This window comes from Pagrus major, chromosome 8 (assembly GCF_040436345.1).
Source record: "Pagrus major chromosome 8, Pma_NU_1.0".
Lineage (NCBI taxonomy): Eukaryota > Metazoa > Chordata > Actinopteri > Spariformes > Sparidae > Pagrus > Pagrus major.
The window spans coordinates 3,877,386-3,895,945 of NC_133222.1; the positions used below are offsets into that span (position 1 = coordinate 3,877,386).

Consider the following 18,560-nt stretch of genomic DNA (forward strand, 5'->3'; position numbering starts at 1 on the left):
ACAAACCCTAATGCTTGAATTTTCAGACTACACCAACACAAAGTCTATGATGCGATACATGAGCAGCTTGATAAAAGATATGCAGGCTGTTACTTACGAAGATTTAATTTATTGCAACACTTAAAAAATACAATCCCATCGAATAAACTGTGATTCGAATACAAAAATAAATATGTTCAATTGTTTTTCAACATAATCTTCAAATGATTCTTGGGGGAAAAAAACCCACGTACTACAAGTCATACAAAAAGTAACACATAATTTCTTGTTGTCATCCATCCGAGTCTGTGAGGTGTGGAGTAATGATTTGTCCCGGCCTGGCGAGATGTAGCAGGGACGTCAGAGCTTCATGATTCAGTCAAACTGTTGTAGATGAAATTGGCTCTCTGTGTGCCTGACCATGTCCCGGAGCGCCACAAACCCAGACAGAGCCTGGATCATAAAAAAGTAATCAATAACAATCACCAAATTATGAAACCTTGAAAACAATCCCAATGTAACATATATTTCAGCATATGCAGTACTAAGATTGGAAATGGCAGAACTACAACAGTCAGTTTTTAAGGAAAGAAACTTATTGTACCTGTGTGAGTATGAACATGGCGAGAACAATGTGAACGCCCCTCTCCAGGGGCTGTATGAGAATGGCTTCGTTGAACAGCTGAAACAGGATGAGAGGAAACTGCAGCAGGATGCTCAGCAGCCAAAATCCAGCCAACTCTGGCACCTTCCACAAACACAGACATCACAGGGATTACAACCTCCGGCTTGCACATTTTTGTTTACTGCATCTTCATGTTTGTGTGAGTGATGCACCACCTTTTCTTGCAGGTTCCCAGCATAACCGAGAAAGAGTCTGATGGCCTCGATGAGAGTCATCAGGATGAGAACGGTGACGAGGATGAACTTGTAGTAGTCTGGCAAGGCAGGATACTGGTAGAAATGACAATAACAACAGGGTTCCCACTCTTTTCCAGAGATCATTTTCAGTAACAAGTGATGATCTAAGCACGCCTATACACTAATATGTTCCTTAATAAATCAATTTATAAGCCCAATGCCCTTTTTCTCTTGTTAATTAGTGGATCCATTGCTGCCTGAACATCAGTAACTGAAAAGCATGAACACCAGTGACCAAGGATTGCTGGAAGTTTTGCTTCCATCAAGAATAATAGTAAATATACAAAAGGAAAAAAAAGGCAAGTCTCTTAAAACGAACAACTAACTGGTTCCCTTTTAAAAATACTGTATTGTTAGTTTTGGGGAGTTTTAAATTATTTTTGTCAGGACAACACGCGACTTTCTTGGACATTCTGCTTTTTCTCTCATTTTCCATTACTGGAAGACTGTTTTTCCAGATTTTCCAGGATACATTGGGATCCTGAACAATGCAGTTAAATGATCTGAATTTAATGTGATTAATTCAAATGTGACAGTCCAAACAAAGTAAATACCTGACCAGTAGTTCACAACAATTCATCATTCTTCCAGGATCATTTGATCACTTCCCTAACATATACACTTAAATACAAACGTTCCCTTAATAATAACGTGTTTTTTGGGTAACTGATGGCATGTATTGATAATTTAACATGAACAGTATTTCACATTAGCCTTGCTTCCTCATCCCGTCTCTGTTTACTCGCCTCATGTCTCACTTTCTCTGGTTTTACGTCACCTTGAGCTGCAGCATTACAGTTTCACTGATCCACCACAGGGGGAAGAACCACATGTTAAAGTACAGAGACATCTGGAGGTGGAGACTAGACAGGACCCGCTTGTCTGTAAACAACAACAAACACACAAAAACAACACAGACCGAAATAAACAACCCAGTTTCAGCAACAGCTCGTGTAAAACTACGCTGGAGGCTCAGTCCAGCTGCTCGTGTCGGTGGTTAGCTAGGCTACCATCGATGCTAACGTTAGCTGTGTGTGTTTTTGGAGTTTACCGTGTGGCAAAAACGCGCCGTTCTCCTTCGTGAGGGTCTGAGTCCGACTCTGGTCGAATAAAACATTCCGAGAGAAGTCTTCTAAACGTTTTCTGATCGTGTCCGGCAGGTCCATGGTGCAGGAAAAGCTCCCTGCTGACGCCAAAAAACATCAGGACGAGGAGGGACCGGCGCCTCCTCCGTCCGCAGCGGTGCCGCCGTTACCATGGATACCAAAGAAATCTCGCGTTCCGCCTCAAATCTCGCAGGATTTGTGTTTTTCTCGTTTCCTCTGTTGTCTCCTCGTTTAAGCTCCTAAAATGTCAGAAACAAGTTTTTATTATAAAAAATAAATCATTTCTGTTATTTTTTTTATATTAATTTTGGATTTAAGGGGTTTTTCCAGTTATAACATTAGAGAAAGCACCATAAGAGGTTAAGTCACTCCCATTTATCAGTCAGTTTCGGTTTCAGAGAAAGTGAAAGTTAGAGAGTGTTGTGATCAACATGGCGCAGAGCTGCAAAGATCCTCACCCTTTATCTTGCTCCATATGTCTGGATATACTGAAGAGCCCAGTGACCCTGCACTGTGGCCACAGCTACTGTCTGGACTGTGTGAATGGCTACTGGGGCCTGGAGGACTGCAGAGGTGTGTACAGCTGTCCCCAGTGTAGACACACTTTCAAAACCAGACCTGTGTTGAACAAGAACACAGTGCTGGCTGATCTGGCAGGAGAAATGTCAGCAGCAGCAGGACCACCAGCAGCCCCTCCTGAGAGTCCTGAGAGGGATGAAATGGGCCCCGGGGACGTGGAGTGTGATTTCTGCACCGGGAAGAAGCTGAAAGCCGTCAAGTCCTGCCTGGTGTGTCTGGCTTCTTACTGTGCTACTCACCTGCAGCCTCACTATGAGTCTGCTGCTTTCAAAAGGCACAAGCTGGTGGAAGTCTCTGCCTCCATGCAAGACAAGATCTGCCCTAAGCACGACAAGCTGCTCGAAGTGTATTGTCGCAGTGATGGCCAGTGCATTTGCCTGCTTTGTGTGATGGATGAGCACAAAGGTCATGACACTGTCTCGGCTGCAGGGGAGAGGAAGGAGAAACAAGTAAGAATGTTTAGTTTGGCCACAGATATATTATACTGTCTGTAAATGTACATGTCTGTCAAATATAACATTATTGTTTTGCACCATAACATTCACTATGATTTTATTTTTCAGAAACAATTTGGGAAGAAGAAGCAAAAATACCTGCAGGGAATACAGGAGAAAGAAAAGCAGCTGCGACAGCTGAGACAGAAAGTGAAAGAACTGCAGGTGAATTGTCTTTTACCTTTTTCTTTGCTGATTTAAACACATGTAATGTGTCCTGTATCCCTCCAGAGTGACCGACAGTATTCATCATTTCTCTCCACTGTCAGGGTTCTGGGGATGCAGCGGTCGACCAAAATGAAAAGGCCTACGCTGAAATCGTCCTGATGGCGGACAAAAGGCGTCGTTCTGTGAACGAGCTGATCAGAGTTCAGGAGAAAGCTGCGGTGAGCCGAGCCGTGGCTCTCGTGGATCGCCTTGAGAGGGAGATTTCTGAGATGAGAAAAGCGGAGGATGAACTGAAGCAGCTGTCACTCACTGAGGATCACATTCATTTCCTGCAGGTACACAGACTGACAAATACATGTCGATAGTTTGGTGAGTAGGGCTGTGGTTCATGTTGTGTTTCTCTTTTGTTTCCAGAGCTGCCAGTCCATTTTTGACTGTCCAGGACCTGACGTGTCCTCTGATTTCAACATCGATCTGCACGGTTCTTTTGACTTTGTGACAAAGGCCATTTCTGATTTGAGAGGAAAAATGGAAAACATTGCAAAAGCCATAGCAGAATTATCTGAAGAAAGTAAGTTTATATATATGTATTGACTGTAATACTGTATGAATAGCCGGTTAACAAAAATGTTCTGTCGTCTTGTTTTCTGTTTTTTAGTTCAAGCTGATCCTGATCCGAAGACGAGACAGGAGTTCTCCCTCTGTGAGTCATTAATGAAGAATACATATCTTTGAATCAGCCACTGTGCTCCAAACTACTTCACTTGTCACACTCAATAATAAAAAATAAATAAATCTGCGTTTCAGATTCCTGCCAGCTCAGGTTGGATCGCAACACGGCCTTTGAAAACATACTGCTCTCTGAGGGAAACAGCAAAGTAACCTGGATCAAAAAAGCCCAGATGTATCCGGACCACCCGGAGAGATTTACCAAGTATGACCAAGTGTTGTGCACCGAAGGCTTAACTGGAGTTTGCTACTGGGAGGTTGAATGGCAGGGGCCCCGGGTGGAGGTCGCTGTGTGCTATAAGGGGGCAGAGCTGGTAGAAAGTGCCTTTGGATACACAGACCAGTCCTGGTGTATGTCCCTCTCAAAATCCTGCTGCGTCTTTTGGCACGATTCAGTCAAGGGCGCTATGTTCAGCCCCTGCTCCTCTACTGTAGGAGTGTATCTGAACCATAAGGCAGGGAGTCTGTCTTTTTACAGCGTGTCCTCTTCTGGTCAGATGAAGCTCCTTCACAGAGTTCAGACCACTTTCTCCCAGCCTCTGTATCCCGGGTTCGCAGTCTCCAAAGGGAGCTCAGTTAGGATAGTGACACCAAAGTAAAGAGCATCCACTATCGAGGGGGCGTTTAGTCTTTGTGCACTGTCTTGTGTATGTGCTACACACCAGTGCTGCTACAGAGGTGTTACCTGTTTATCATCGCTCATAATACTTAAAGCTTGATTATATTCCTTAAAAATGCAGAATAATTGTGCAGAGGTGATGTTTTTTCAAGGGCTTTTGCGTGTACGGCACCTGTTTTTCATCATGTGATGAATCCAGTTCAACTGTAAACTGTAAAGCATTTTGTTGCTCGTCGTGACTGTTAAAGTGTTCATAACTAACAGAGGTCAGATTCTGCTCGCTCAGTCTTACTAATGTTAATGCAATCTGAAAACAATCAGTGTCTGTGAAATGTTTGATTTCATTCTTGCATATAATGGTTAAAAACAAAAGGCACTGTACATTGTACAATGTTAAGAAAGTCCGGATACGTTCTGGTAAGTTTACTCTTGCTTTGTTTCTGAGAAGTTCTATTTTTTCTTTTTAATAAAAAAAACATTTGCTAACTGAATCAAAAGCATCATTATGGTTAATATGCATGAATAGATTTTATTTTCTTGGCCACTCTGGGGAATTCATGGTACTTGTATTTCAGTGTTATGCTACTTTATACTACACACTAATCCACAACATCTCAGAGGCAGATATCGTACTTTTTACTTGTTCATATCCTCCCGTCCTGTCCAGTAAAAACTGTGTATCTCCAAATGTGATCATTTTGAATTTTGATTTTATGGAGTGAGAAGACTCTCCTACTTCTTCATGATACAAAGTCACAAAGCTGAAAACAAGACTGTTTTTGCACAGCTGCATAACAGAAAGAGTGGAGACTTCAGAGGGGAAAATGGAGAAGCTGAGGAAGGCTGCAGACTGTATACGAGTGAGTGTCATTTACAAACTAGATCTGTTTTTTTAATTTTAAATGTTGATACAAGATAATCAAAATGCCTAGTTTGTGGTCAACGCTGCTCACACACAGATAAGATGTCCCAGACAGAGGAGAGTAACTGGATGTGGGTGTGAACTGTGTTGGGCAACAGTTGTTTCCAGCAGGGGAGTTTCCCATCTCTCCCTCTCTGGGGGCATCCAGTCTCAGACATATACATACAAATAATTGCTTCATGTTTGCTGTGATGGTGTTTCTTCTCTTCCTAAATGAATAGAAAGAAATGTGTTTATTTAAAAGTAAGAACACCTGGCTCGGTACATGCAGACTGTGTACAGACGGCAGCAGGAAAATGTAAAAAGACTGATACCACTCTCATGCCCCTCTGTTAAACATGAAGCTACATCCAGCAGCCTGTTAGCTTAGCTTAGCATAATGACTCAGACCAGAGGGAAGCAGCTCTGAAGTGCCCAGACACATTAAATAACCAGCAGGCCGACTGTCTCTTTGCCCGGCATCACCTTTGTCTCAGCCAACAGAGCTGCACTTGAACACACCGCAAAGACTCCTTAACCCCTAACCCAGCAGTGTTTGTATATCGTGGTCCACCCTTATAAAATCTTATAAGTTTAATTAACCTGTTATTACAAGAGTATGAGCTTTGTTATCCTGAGATAATGAAATAATTAACTTGTGAATTTGAGACATTCTCAGACGGCATTAAAAGCAGCTTCGATAGACAAACCTCTGTAAAAATCCAGTTTGTTGTCATATGTTGTAAAATAATGGGAGGAACTGTAAAGTCATAACAGGAAAACTGGTTCATGTTTCCCTTCAAGGATGCTGCGTGGGAAGCGTGTGACGACTTTGAGCGACTGTGTGCAGAGCATGTACGTTTATACGTCCGCTCTGTGGAGAGGAAGTGCTCCGAGATGAGAGAGAAAGTTGGAGAAGCAGAGAAAACTGGAGTGGACTGGACCGACAGTCGGCTCGGGCGACTGCAGCGTGAAGTGCTGGAGCTGAAGAGGAGAGAGGAGCAAATCGACCAGCTGACACTCACAGAGGACCCCATTCAGTTTCTGCAGGTAATAACATGTTTTTTGTATCTATTTTCTCAGCTAAACTAAAAAAAAAGTGTTTTCTGTAGTAACATACTGTATGTGTTTACCTTGTGCAGGGTTTCCAGGCCCTGGATGACCTCCCTGCATTCACAGACTCACGTGAAAGACCTGACACGCTGACAGTGTTTGTCACTGCACAGAAAGATAAACTGAAAAACATGTGCAACAAAGAGAAGAATGAATTATTCAGTCATTCTGAAAAAAATCTGTGTAAGAGTGACCTGTTTGGATCAATAAACATAAAACCTTTAGTCAGTATTTTCTCTATTATTGTGCAGACTGAATGTTTTTCTTTTCATCACAGTGTCAGGAGCACCAAGGCTGCGTAAGGAAATCCCATCAAGAACATACCTTCTGACCAAATATAAGAGTAAGCATGATGTTAATTCACTTTGCATGAGTATCATCACACGTCCACGTGAGCTTCACCGGCTAAATGAGTGCTTCATCTCTCCCTGCAGACTTCAAGGTGGAGCTGGATCCCAACACAGTCGCTGCGCATCTTTGCTTGTCTGATAGAAACAGAGAGATATCATGGAGTGCCGTGGACCAGGCTCACCCTGATCACCCTGACAGATTCACCTTCCATCACCAGGCTCTGTGCAAAATGGGCCTCGAGAGCAGCTGCTACTGGGAGGTGGAGTGGGATGTTGGCATTGTCGAATTAGCTGTGTCGTACAGAGGCATTAACAGAAAGGGTTCAGGCAATGATTGCTCTTTTGGTCACAATAAGGTCTCCTGGAAACTAACCTGCTCCCCGTCTGGCTGCACCTTTTGGCACAATAATCTTCACAAAGGTCAAATCCCTCCGGTTCGCTCCCACAGAGCCGGCGTTCACCTGGATTACAAAGCAGGAACACTGAACTTCTTCAGTGTTTCTGATGGCGGCAGGTTCGATCTGCTGCTCCAAGTCCAGACCACCTTCACTGAACCTCTCTATCCTGGGTTTTCTGTTGATTTAGGCTCAACACTGAAAATATGCGACATCTAAGATCCATTTAAACATTTATGCTGCTTTATCTTTGTGTGTTCAAATATGTAATTTTACCAAGAAATATGGCCTGATGAGCCTCTGAATTTGTTTGTCTTTCCACTCAGGAATCAATTTTGAAGCAGTTAAATGCGTTTTAATACTTTTATACGACTTTCAACCTGAAACACAGCAGCACAACATTTGAGCCTCCCACCCTGAGCCTGACGTCAGAGGAAAATGGCCGCCGTGTGAATATGGTCCATTGCAACAAACTTTATATTGTTCCGCTTTAAGACTTATGCTGCAGTATAATAATCTTTCTTCAAGCCTAAAATCTATATCACAGTTTCATGTTTTTGTCGCTTGTTGTATGTTTGAGAACCACGCTGGAATTAATTCTTTACTGTGTTAAAATCCTTATTAATTGAAACTCCTGCTGTACTTTTTCTGAAGTTTCAATCATAAAAAAAAAATCAATCAGGCAGACTGACTTTGCTTTAGTGTAATATGCGCCAATAAAAGTCTTTGCATTTCAGATAATGTGTCTATTGTTTATTTGATTTAATCTGCTATTATTTGACACAGAATAATTCAGTTTTATACTCACAAATATAATGGTCCAAAGTTTTGGAGTAGTACAGTAAAGGAGATGTTTTTCAATCACATTCCTGTTTCACCATCATTTGTTATTAGTGGAAACATGCAACACGGCATTTAAATGTATTTATTGTATTTGAAGTTGCAGTATTTGGGGGTAATTAACGTAAATTAAGACCTGAAACGGGCGTTGATGCCTTGTATCGACTGCTCCAGTCTGTTAATAATACAGTTTTTAGTTGTGTCTTTGGTATCAGCAGCTCCATGTGACCTCAGGTTAATGTTTGTTGTATCCACTGTCATTTCATCTGATACAAATGCTGTATAGAATATTAATTATAGCAATTATAGATGTTCGCTGGTTACTGCTGATGAGGGGTTGCCCTGTTTACAGCAGTCAGTTCCCTTTAATGGTAAAAGTTGAGTGTGTGAATCATCGTAGTCTCATGGTTCCACCTCGTGGCAGTGCCAGATGTAACACAGTACAGCCTATATAATTACTGGGTTTAATGGTTGTTTTATACATACACATTTGTCTTATGTTGTTGTTTTTTTTCAGAAATAAAGGACCGTGCTTTACCAATGATATCTCTGTTTTTTATTTGGTTACAGTGCTATTATTTACATTTTTCTGTTATAGATCTGACTGCAAATTTAAAAGGTACAACTTGTAAGAAAGTTGATTTTCGAGTCACATTCCCAAACCTACAATCCCAAAGTGATATGACGAGCTGGGACTGTGGCTCAAAAATCAACTTTCTTACAAATTGCACTTTTAAAATCTAAATTGAATAAATCATGCTCACAAAACATTATGTACATTCAATGTACAACATTTCATTTATACAGTTCAGCCCAGAAATTCTCAACTAAGATGTTTTGACATAGAAACATGCAGCGCCAGCGCCACTGACAGAAAGTGATAATGAGGACGGTCATAAAATAGATTCGATGGAGGCGTTTGTGTAGGAGCGATCCACGGTGTCGTAGAAGCGCAGACAGGCCTTGTAATGCAGCAGCTTCTCAGTCAGAGGGCTGATGGTCAGGCCTTTACCCTGAACACTCAGGTCTATGAACCTGGAAACATCAAGCATCACAAGAAATCACACTTTGATTCATCATCTTTGTAACGAAACAGAGAGGATACAGTTTTAACAAATCAGTTTCTTAAATCCAGCTGTGGGTTGGACACACGTTTGCTTAAATTTGCTGTGCTTTTCCACAAGATGTCTTCACCAGCTGTAGAAAAGCACCTATGATGGGCCTGAAAATGGTCCCGTGTTGCAATCCATACATGACAGTGATCATTTTGCATAATTAATGATCTAATTGTAATGTAATCGTCCTTATAGTCGAGGTTGTTAGAGATAATACTGTACCTGTAAGATACTCTCCAACACACAAGGGTGTTAACAGCCATCAGTGAGGCCAGGAGGAAGAAGAATCTCTCCAGATTCCCATCATGCAGTGTGTTTGGGTAGAAGTTACCTGAGACGAAATATCACTGTGGTCAAATCATCTTAGATCAAATATTGTTTTCAATCACACTCTGGTGTCATTTGTCTTTAGAGGAGAACATGCAATCCAGTATTTTATTTTACCTCCAGAGAGGAGGTAAACCAGCTGGATGATGAAGGCTCCCAGGAAGCAGCCCCCTCCGTAGGACAGCGTGAGGAAGTGCAGGGAGATCCCCCTGATGTGGCTCGGGGTCAGCTGGAAGGATATGAGGGAACCTGCAGGAGACAAGAAATGTTTCATCATCTTTCCTGCTGATATTTTGTTAAATATGTGGCAGCATGTGAGTCAGAGTGAATGACAACAAATGCCAAGTTTGACACCTTTGTTACGTGTCAGTCAGAAACAATCTAGAAGGATGAACAGCACTTCAGGTAAAAGGAAAAATATGTATATTTGACTTTGGGATCACTCACATGCAGGGGTGACGAGAGCCTCTGCCAGACCTAGCAGGATGTACTGAGGAGCCAGCTGGAAACACGGCATGGACGACACCTGCAGAACCTTTCCAGACAGAGTCTGCTCCACCAGAGGGTAAGATTTCCTCTGCAGCTCAGACAAACCCGCCACCAGCACCGACAGAGTGGCACAGGCGTGGCCCAGAGCTGTAAGGGGAGGATGTACAGGGAGGGGTGATGAGAGAGGGGGCTGCAGAACAATCACGGGAGGAAAAAGAGGCAGAAGAACGAGAGAGACACAGGGATGTTTAGGTGAAGACGTGAACATGACGTGTGCATTAGGGACGTGTGCACATAGAAATACTCACTGATGACTTTTGCAGGTGCCAGAGGAGTTTTCTCCATGGAGAGGTAGCAGGTCGTCACACACTCGATCACCGGGGCCAAGAGCAGCAGAGGCAGGATGCTGATCACATTCATGGTGCCGATGGGCAACAGGAGGTTGCCCAGGTGAAGGTTTGAGTTCATCGTCTGTATGTAGTAACCCGAGGGAATCTGTAGGAAACATGTCCTTAACATGGGAATGATCCTTTGCCATGCTTTATTATAAACACCCATTATATTCCCAGTGACCTGCCTGTGTGACGCAGGCTCGGTACAGCAGCTGAAGGCCGTAAAGAGGGAAGAGCTTCGCCAGGACTTTCACGTTCTCCACGTGTGTTTCACTGTAACGACCACCGTTGTGCTCTTTGGCCCGGTCAAGCCAAGATGCCACATCGCCACTCAGGTGCCGATAGTGGAGGCAGCACATCCTGAGAGAGTTCAAGAAAACTCCCAGTGTGGTCAGTAATGATCCACCTATGACAGAAGATAAGAAAGTCTTTATGTGGTGGCATTCTTTACAAGTTATATTCACAAGTGCTTTTTTTTTAATGTATTACCTTTCTTGGGTTTATAGGTGAGTTTGTTCCGCATCATGTGTATGGCTATTAGAGCCAGCAGCACAGAGGTGAAGGGGATAAGGAAGCCCAGATTTTTGCCCACAGACTGCTGGATGTAAGCGATACCCAGAAACACCACAGTGGAGTTCAAGTTGACCAACCAGTAAAACCTGAACATAAAGAAAACAAACATAAGTCCCTCGTTTCATGAGCACACTGAATGTTTGTCCACCAATGGAGTCCAGACAGAAATATCTCAACAACTATTATATGAATTGTTGTGACATTTTTTACAGGCATTCATGGTCACCAGAGGATGAATCCTACTGACTGTCATGATTGCCTGACTTGTCTTTCGGCACCATTATTTGAGAATTTTAATTTGTCAAATTATTGTCAAAAACCTGCAAAACCAGTGGCGGACTCAGGATGTTTGAGGGGCAGGGGCGGAAAAAATGGGCACCAACTGTAAGTGGTGGGGCACCAGCACGCAGGAAGTCATGATACATATATAGTGAACTGGACGCTACAGCCTTTCACCATCTTTTTTCCGTCGGTAGGGCACCCTAGAGGGCATTTTATCATGTTTTATCTATCATAGGGGCGTCCAAGAGGGCACTGTCACGTCATTTTTTTTCGAACATTGGAAAAGATAATGCAAAAACATTTGCCAATTAGCAAAATGTTACCATTCCAACAAATTATGGCTGCTGGCATGACTGTAGACTCTTAGTTCGGCAGCTGTGAGGCCACATTAACCAGAAAATAGTATTATAATAGTATTATTTTAGTAGTAATATTTTTAAACCGAAATATTGGTGTAGTTATACCTAATTTTCGCAAGGTCCGGGCTTTGTGTGCCTTCTGGTCCGTCCCAGATTTCCATCAAAGTTGGAATAAATAATTATGTTCACCTAAGTTTAAGTTTGTTGATGATGCCTCTGATCATGTTACTCTATTAATGGACTGTTCGGAGTCTGATTATAGGCTAACCAGTTGAAGAAGGACAGGAGCTGGTGCTGGTTGTAGCTCTGCAGACTGTAAGCTCCCATGGGGCAGAGGATGGCCCGGATACCGCCGATGCCAAGAGCAGCAGCCAGGAGGCCGGTGTAGAACAAGATCTGCTGCTCGCGAGGTTCCAGCTGGTGCATCATGTGATGATTGTCGATGTAGAAATCTTCGAACGTGAACGCCACCACGGGCAGCATGGCGGTGCCTAGATAGTGTGATGACAGGAGAAAGTCAGGGCACGTGGTTGCAGCTAGTTTTCAAACAGGAGTGTGACTTCAGGGAAGCAGAGTCATGACTAAGCACTTACAGAGATTTATAACGCTGTTGAAATGAGCTCACACTAAAGGTAAAGATTCATATGTAGTCTGTCAGATGATTGTGCATCCACCTTGGATACTTCACACATTCAGATAAATATCTAAAGTGGTGTTAAAGTACAATTACAACAATTCCTTTTGCTTCGAGAAGTAAAAATAGTTTCAAATTTGCTGACATCAGACAACATGTTTGTTTCTTACCAAAGAAATGAAGGAAAGCACACAAGTAGAGCACCTTGGTCCTCCCCAGGCAGGTTTCTGCAAACCACCCAACCAGAACAGGGGTCAGGGTGCTGGCCCCTACGAAGCACAGGTTGACTGTGGCAGCCAGGTAGTTTTCATAGCCCAGTTTCATGGTGCAGAAGAGAATCATGTTGCATACAATCCCAAAGAAAGTGAATCTCTCACACAGCTCAACAAGCAGCACACAGATGATAACTTGGAGCTTCTTGCGGGACTTCTTCGGTGGTCCCTGGTCAGGACGAGGGGTCCGGGAGAGTCGACGCGCTTTGCTTCTGCCCTCCGGCAGTCTCTGAGGGTCCCCCGTCACCATCCCACTTGGCCCAGCGAGCCGGCGAGTCTGTACTGGACCACACGGAGCGCTGAATGCCCTTTGAGGATAGGACCGGAGCTGGAATCCCTCACTTTGGTGTGACTGTGACGCCGGACCTGAGACACGTAGGATCAGACACACCTACCTGCATTCTGCACGTGCTGGTGGCTGATGATCCTCATGTATCAGGATGTTACTCAGAACTGCGGACGCCTCACAGGGATCTGACACATTACGAATAATGAATGCAGCAGGAGTGATGGATGGGAGCGATGTAGAGAGCAGCCCAGAGATATTTCTAATTACAGACAAGATACAGACATGTGGTCGTTGTTTGTTTCACTAATGACTGATGCAGAGCAGAGGTGGGAAGTAACCAAGTACATTTACTCAAGTACTGTACTTAAGTACAATTTTGAGGTACTTGTACTTCAGTATTTCCTTTTTATGCTGATTTTTTAGGCAAATATTGTACTTTTTGCTCCACTACATTAAGGCTATTTGGCAGCTTTAATTGCTACGTACTTTGCAGATTAACACTGATTATCAATACAAAAAAAAAATATTCAAATAAATTATGATGTATTATTAAACATTAAGGTACCGGCAGTATCTAAAAGTACCTCAAATCAACCCCATCTTTGACCCTTTAAGTATATTTGATGCTAAAACTTATGTACTTTTACTTTACTAAATTTGAAACGCCTACTTCTACTTGTAACTGAGTATTTCTACTCTGTGATATTACAACTTTTACTTCTGAGTACTTCTTCTGTCACTGATACAGAAGTACAGTGATCTAGTTCTGCACTCTTGACACTTGATTTTAAAAAATCCTGTTGATGTGAAACTCAGTAAGTGTTTGTCATGAAGTAAACGTATAATCAACAAATCAAGTGGACACAATGCTGACTCAGCAGTGGGTTTTAGCATTAAAAGACATGAAACAAGACAAAAAGTAATAAGCGCCGCATGTGATAACAAACACTCACAAAATGCCACATGTCTCTGTGAGAGCAGCTCTTCAGTGTGACGCCTGCTGGTAATTAGACTGATAACGTTAAGTGGGAGTGAGGTGAAGTGCGTTGGCAGGTTACATTCAGCCGGGTCAGAGACAACAGGCCAGTCAAGTACTGTCAGAAACATTTGGTTAGCGGTCGACCGCCAAAATAAGATAAAAAAGAATAATTTTAAAGAATCTGCATAGGTATCGCAACACATGTAACCCCAGATAAGAAGTTGGATCATCTTTAAACTTTCTTACTGTGTACTGTGAACCCACAAACTTAAACATAGTTGCTCAGGTGGCTGTAGCTCAGGAGGTAGAGCAGGTCGTCCAGCAACTGGAAAGTCACTGGTTCAAATCCCCAGCTCCTGCACCCCTGAGCAAGATACCGAACTCCAAATTGCTCCTGATGAACATGCATTGGTGTATGAATGTGACAACATTAATGCCTTGCACAGTCAGATTGGAAAAGGAAATGCAAGTCCATTTACCAAGCTACTAATTTATTCCTTAAAATAATAAAGCCAGAATCCAAAATCCTTTAAAAAAAAGGACATTTTATCACTGTTATAATTAGCTTAAAAGCAAATTCTGCATCCAACGTGAGGCTGCATCAATGCTCCTTGAATCAAACAGTCTAGGAACTCCATAAAAAACCCTCAGTTTGTATAGTTGGATTGAATTGTATCAAGATTATTTTCTGTCGGGCCTTAATATCCCCCTCAGATGTTAAAATTGTACAATTTCAATCAATGTGAAAATTAAGCGACTCAAGAGAGTTTTATTCTAATTATCATAAACAACAAAAACTGTGTTTGCATCTAAAGTACCGAGTAGCAACATGTTAAATATAAAAAACATTACACATGATTAAGAAAAGACGAAATAAAAACAGGACACGTGTGAATGTGGGATAAAAACTGACTCATTTAAAGAGACGGACGTCGACGCGTCACGCATCACCATAGTTACAGCGTCAGGTTGAGCGTGGGGCGCGGTGCATCATGGGAAAACAAGTCAACGCTCAGCTGCAGCGTTGGGAAGAGACTCGAGCACCGCAGCGACACTTTTCGTCTAATAAACGCCCGAAGGTAACAAAATAAATGTTCACAGTTCCTCCAGAGTTAGCCAGAGACACACCACGCATGTAGAGTTAGCTCGTACTTAGCATTAAACCTTCGTTGCACATTAGATAAGTTAGCTAACTACGGCTAGCTGCTAGTTACCATTGTTTGCTAACGTTAGCTCCACTTTGCTAACCGTGTAAACAAGCTGAGCATTTAAACATCAGCTGGTTGTTTATTGTGCGGACAAAACTCCTGGAAAACATTCTCATGTGTCGACGTTGTGTTTGTTTGTTGAAGCAGACATCGGCTGGTCATGTCTGGAGGGAGGTTGTCCAACTGTCCCGCATCTGCGTCCAAAGACTTCAGCTCGACTCCCGTTAAAACGAGTCAGCGGCGAGACTTCCGGCCGTCCAGGGGCTTGGACGACGGAGTCCTATCGGATGACGAAGACACCTTTTCTCTGCTTTCTCCCATATATCATGACAGTTTTGACAGCGATGACGAGCTGGAGCTCAGTCCTGCTCAGCAGACTTCACCCAGGCAGAGCGACAACTCCAGTCTCAGCGTTTCACCAGTCAGGTACTGCTGAAGATACTTTCTGAACCGAGGCCATGATTGAGTGCATGATTCAGACAGACACAATGTAAATATAGAGTAAAACATGTATAATTATAGATCTGTTTTTGTTTTAGATGTGAGCTACCAAGAACACCTTCATCGCAGATGTTGAATGCAGCTGTGGAGCCTGCAGGCTCACCTACTCTCAGTGCATGGGAAATGTGGCTGGTGAACAAAGCCAAAGAAGACCGGCTCAGATTGGAAAAGAGAGCAGAGGAGGCAAGACACAGATAAATCATATTTATTTCACTATATAACTACTGTTGTGTGTTATAGTATCCTTTGGGCTCTGTGCAGACATCTCACTCCACCGATGTTGCAGCCGGACAGATACTGAAATTTTGGGGCCGATGCCTCTAAAAGTCTGATACACACATATTGGTCGATATTCATATTGATACTAATATATGTAGCTACCTTGGACACATGGAGACAGGACATTTTACAGTTTAACTATTAACCTTGTTGTCCAAAATGACATTTGTGCACTGGAACAATAAACTTAACTGGGAATTTAAAAATTATTCATCAGCCCAAGCATGTTTTTTTTTGTTTGCATTATGTTCTGTAAAAAAAACCAAAACGTTTTCATATCTACGCATATTGGACAATATATACCCTAATACTGATATATAGTATCCGCCAAAATCAGCTGATAAAGGTCAGGCTAAACACAATAATGCTTATTTTCCTTTGCTTTTAGTATAAGGTTCATCATATTTACTCCCAGACATATTTTCTTATTACATCCTGTCTGAATCTCTCAGAACATTTTTTTTTCTTTGAATTAGGAGCGGATACTGAAGGGAAAAAGAGAACAACAAGAAAGGCAGCGGGAAGAGAAAAAGATGATCATGGAAGAGAAGATCCGAGTATGGCTGAATATGAAAAGAGAACAGGTAGGTGCCATAGTAGATTGACTGTATTGTCAAAATTGTGTTTAATTACACAGTAATATCACACTATCCCAACACTGACATGTCTGCTATTTGTTTTTTATTTGCAATCCCAGGAGAAGCTCGAGCAACTTGTAAAACAGAGCAAAGAGGAAGAGGAGATACAGAGACAAAAGGAGAAACAGAGGGAGACTGAACAGAAAGCTCAGGAAAAGTACAAAAACTGGTTGCAGAAGAAGAACCAAGAAAAGATAGATGCGGAAAAGAGGGAGAAAGTAATGTGTTATTCTGTTTTTACTGAAAATATTTTTCAATGAACTGTTATTATTGACAAGCAGAAAGGGCCAGAGTTTAATAGGTCTTTTTTTGTCTTGACAGGAGGAAGCTGCCCTGAAGGAGGAGCAGGAGAAAGAGCGCCGCAAGAGGGCACAGGAGAAGTTTAAGGAATGGCTGTCAAAATCCAATGAGAAGAGCAGAGCCAGTCCAAAATCACCTTGTTACCAAACAGGTAAGGACATCTGGAAATTATTAACTATGTTTCAAACTGACGATTCACTCATGCAATATGAAAATCCATTATGTATAATAACGTAAATTCAACCATTGTCTGCTTTTACTTTTATTTATTCAATTCTATTTACGTATTTAGCTTTTTTTAAACTAATATTTCTGATTATTGTTCTTTCCCCTTTGCTGCTGCAACGCTGCAAATGTATTAATAAAGGATTATCTTATCTCACTGCTTTTGGATTAACTGACACCATATAATTGATAAGATTTATTCATGTTTTTTCAGACAACATGATGGTTTCAGACTCCATTAAATGTGATTGTTGCTTATTAGTTTCATGCACCTTGCTGATATTTGTGATGTATTAATATTGTATTGGTTTGATATCATCTTTCAAGGTCCCTACGACAAATCCTACCCATCACCCAGCTTCTACAATCCGATCCCATGGAAACCGATTCACGTCCCTCCTCCAGATACATCCTCGAATAAGACGTCTGGCAAGAAACCTCAGAGACAAGGAAAATGCCAACAACGCCCCGGCACTGCTTCTAGACTGAGAAACTCTGCAAGTGCAGGACAGTCGCTGCAGAGGAGATGACACAGCAGACTGACACCTGTGACTGTGATACGATAGCTTAGCTACAGCTCAACTATGATTTCACCACGACTCATCCACACGACCGCAGCTCCCGAACTGAGACTCTGCTGAATCACAGAAGTATTTCTGTTCTGTAATGTGAATGTGGTAATTAAGACAAGCTACCGTGTCTATATGTTGGATTGTTATATTTTGTTGTACACTAGAGGGATTTTGTAATAATGCACTAGCTCAAATTAGTTTGGGATTCAGATCTTTTATATGATTTTTCAAAGATGTTTACCATAATACTATTGAGCATAAATGTTGGCTGACATTTAAAAGGCTTGAATCTATTTTGTGTCATTATATGTTGAAACTCTTTGCTATTCGGATAAAAGAGGCATAATCAACAATATTTTTCCACTCTTGTGCTTTTATTATTTGCGCCACCACTAAGTGGTCAACAAAACCATATTTCATTGTGCTTAATGAGGCATCAGCCACAACACAGAAAGAGGCTGGTTGGTGGTCAGAGCCAAAGATAGACCCGGCTCGGTCAAGTGCCCCTCACACTCACACATTGTTCCGTGTCCAGCTGTGCCTTGTTCTTCTGTGGGCTGAGATGACGACAGAAACGAGTGAGGGGGTGGAGAGAGAGAGCGAGAGAGAGAGAGAGAGAGGCTGATTCAGATTCAGAGCAGTATGTTCATTCTGTTTTAACATCTGACTGTGAAACCAATGTATGCTGCCTCAAGGTAAATGATTTCAGTTATTTTATGTTCGATTAACCCGTCTTTAACTACCTCCTTTTCGATTTCTCCGTTGTGTTTTTTTTCTTCTTGCTTGTTCTGCGCTCTACCTCCTTCTGTTGTTGTCTGCTGTGGAATGTGTTACTTGACAGGAGTCAGTGAGGGGGCTGATAATGTAGGGCATTTTTAAATTTTACAAAAAAAACATTCTGGGGGTCCAAAGGACAGCTGTTGAGACAAAAG

General features: G+C 42.2%; 5 protein-coding genes across 5 annotated transcripts; 3 read left to right on the forward strand and 2 right to left on the reverse strand.

Moving 5' to 3' along the window:
* Positions 1 to 89: 89 nt before the first annotated feature.
* On the reverse strand, positions 90 to 2,136 carry tmem17 (transmembrane protein 17). The gene is made up of 5 exons (XM_073472607.1): positions 1,952 to 2,136; positions 1,679 to 1,782; positions 820 to 933; positions 584 to 727; positions 90 to 432 (listed from the first exon to the last, which is right to left on the reverse strand). The coding sequence occupies exons 1-5, from the start codon at positions 2,064 to 2,066 to the stop codon at positions 355 to 357; spliced, it is 555 nt and encodes a 184-aa protein (XP_073328708.1). The 5' UTR covers positions 2,067 to 2,136; the 3' UTR covers positions 90 to 354.
* Positions 2,137 to 2,414: 278 nt separating this feature from the next.
* LOC141001721 (E3 ubiquitin/ISG15 ligase TRIM25-like) lies at positions 2,415 to 5,092 on the forward strand. The gene is made up of 6 exons (XM_073472881.1): positions 2,415 to 3,034; positions 3,149 to 3,244; positions 3,349 to 3,582; positions 3,662 to 3,818; positions 3,906 to 3,950; positions 4,055 to 5,092. The coding sequence occupies exons 1-6, from the start codon at positions 2,438 to 2,440 to the stop codon at positions 4,573 to 4,575; spliced, it is 1,650 nt and encodes a 549-aa protein (XP_073328982.1). The 5' UTR covers positions 2,415 to 2,437; the 3' UTR covers positions 4,576 to 5,092.
* Positions 5,093 to 5,392: 300 nt separating this feature from the next.
* Positions 5,393 to 8,095, forward strand: LOC141001722 (E3 ubiquitin/ISG15 ligase TRIM25-like). The gene is made up of 5 exons (XM_073472882.1): positions 5,393 to 5,455; positions 6,301 to 6,546; positions 6,639 to 6,792; positions 6,887 to 6,952; positions 7,044 to 8,095. The coding sequence occupies exons 1-5, from the start codon at positions 5,420 to 5,422 to the stop codon at positions 7,571 to 7,573; spliced, it is 1,032 nt and encodes a 343-aa protein (XP_073328983.1). The 5' UTR covers positions 5,393 to 5,419; the 3' UTR covers positions 7,574 to 8,095.
* Positions 8,096 to 9,087: 992 nt separating this feature from the next.
* slc15a5 (solute carrier family 15 member 5) lies at positions 9,088 to 12,887 on the reverse strand. Its single transcript, XM_073471740.1, has 9 exons — positions 12,536 to 12,887; positions 12,000 to 12,222; positions 11,007 to 11,176; positions 10,703 to 10,923; positions 10,434 to 10,620; positions 10,084 to 10,272; positions 9,754 to 9,885; positions 9,532 to 9,640; positions 9,088 to 9,229 (listed from the first exon to the last, which is right to left on the reverse strand). Exons 1-9 carry the CDS (start codon positions 12,885 to 12,887, stop codon positions 9,088 to 9,090), a joined length of 1,725 nt encoding a protein of 574 aa, XP_073327841.1.
* A 2,008-nt stretch (positions 12,888 to 14,895) lies between these two features.
* Positions 14,896 to 17,983, forward strand: ccdc34 (coiled-coil domain containing 34). Its single transcript, XM_073472137.1, has 7 exons — positions 14,896 to 14,984; positions 15,261 to 15,539; positions 15,653 to 15,797; positions 16,370 to 16,477; positions 16,591 to 16,749; positions 16,853 to 16,982; positions 17,384 to 17,983. The coding sequence occupies exons 2-7, from the start codon at positions 15,274 to 15,276 to the stop codon at positions 17,584 to 17,586; spliced, it is 1,011 nt and encodes a 336-aa protein (XP_073328238.1). The 5' UTR covers positions 14,896 to 14,984; positions 15,261 to 15,273; the 3' UTR covers positions 17,587 to 17,983.
* The last annotated feature ends 577 nt before the right edge of the window (positions 17,984 to 18,560 follow it).

Coding starts and splice junctions, on each gene's coding strand:
- tmem17 (XM_073472607.1), bottom strand. CDS start 2,066: ATGGACCTGCCGGACACGATCAGAAAACGTTTAGAAGACTTCTCTCGG. Junction 1,783..1,951: donor CGGCGCGTTTTTGCCACACG/GTAAACTCCAAA, acceptor TGTTGTTTACAG/ACAAGCGGGTCCTGTCTAGT. Junction 728..819: donor CTGGGAACCTGCAAGAAAAG/GTGGTGCATCAC, acceptor TGTTTGTGGAAG/GTGCCAGAGTTGGCTGGATT.
- LOC141001721 (XM_073472881.1), top strand. CDS start 2,438: ATGGCGCAGAGCTGCAAAGATCCTCACCCTTTATCTTGCTCCATATGT. Junction 3,035..3,148: donor GGGAGAGGAAGGAGAAACAA/GTAAGAATGTTT, acceptor TTTATTTTTCAG/AAACAATTTGGGAAGAAGAA. Junction 3,951..4,054: donor GAGACAGGAGTTCTCCCTCT/GTGAGTCATTAA, acceptor TCTGCGTTTCAG/ATTCCTGCCAGCTCAGGTTG.
- ccdc34 (XM_073472137.1), top strand. CDS start 15,274: ATGTCTGGAGGGAGGTTGTCCAACTGTCCCGCATCTGCGTCCAAAGAC. Junction 16,478..16,590: donor TGAATATGAAAAGAGAACAG/GTAGGTGCCATA, acceptor TTGCAATCCCAG/GAGAAGCTCGAGCAACTTGT. Junction 16,750..16,852: donor ATGCGGAAAAGAGGGAGAAA/GTAATGTGTTAT, acceptor TTGTCTTGACAG/GAGGAAGCTGCCCTGAAGGA.
- LOC141001722 (XM_073472882.1), top strand. CDS start 5,420: ATGGAGAAGCTGAGGAAGGCTGCAGACTGTATACGA. Junction 6,547..6,638: donor ACCCCATTCAGTTTCTGCAG/GTAATAACATGT, acceptor TACCTTGTGCAG/GGTTTCCAGGCCCTGGATGA. Junction 6,793..6,886: donor TCATTCTGAAAAAAATCTGT/GTAAGAGTGACC, acceptor TTTTCATCACAG/TGTCAGGAGCACCAAGGCTG.
- slc15a5 (XM_073471740.1), bottom strand. CDS start 12,887: ATGGTGACGGGGGACCCTCAGAGACTGCCGGAGGGCAGAAGCAAAGCG. Junction 11,177..11,999: donor CTCCTGTCCTTCTTCAACTG/GTTAGCCTATAA, acceptor CTTTATGTTCAG/GTTTTACTGGTTGGTCAACT. Junction 9,886..10,083: donor GGCTCTCGTCACCCCTGCAT/GTGAGTGATCCC, acceptor TGTCTCCTGCAG/GTTCCCTCATATCCTTCCAG.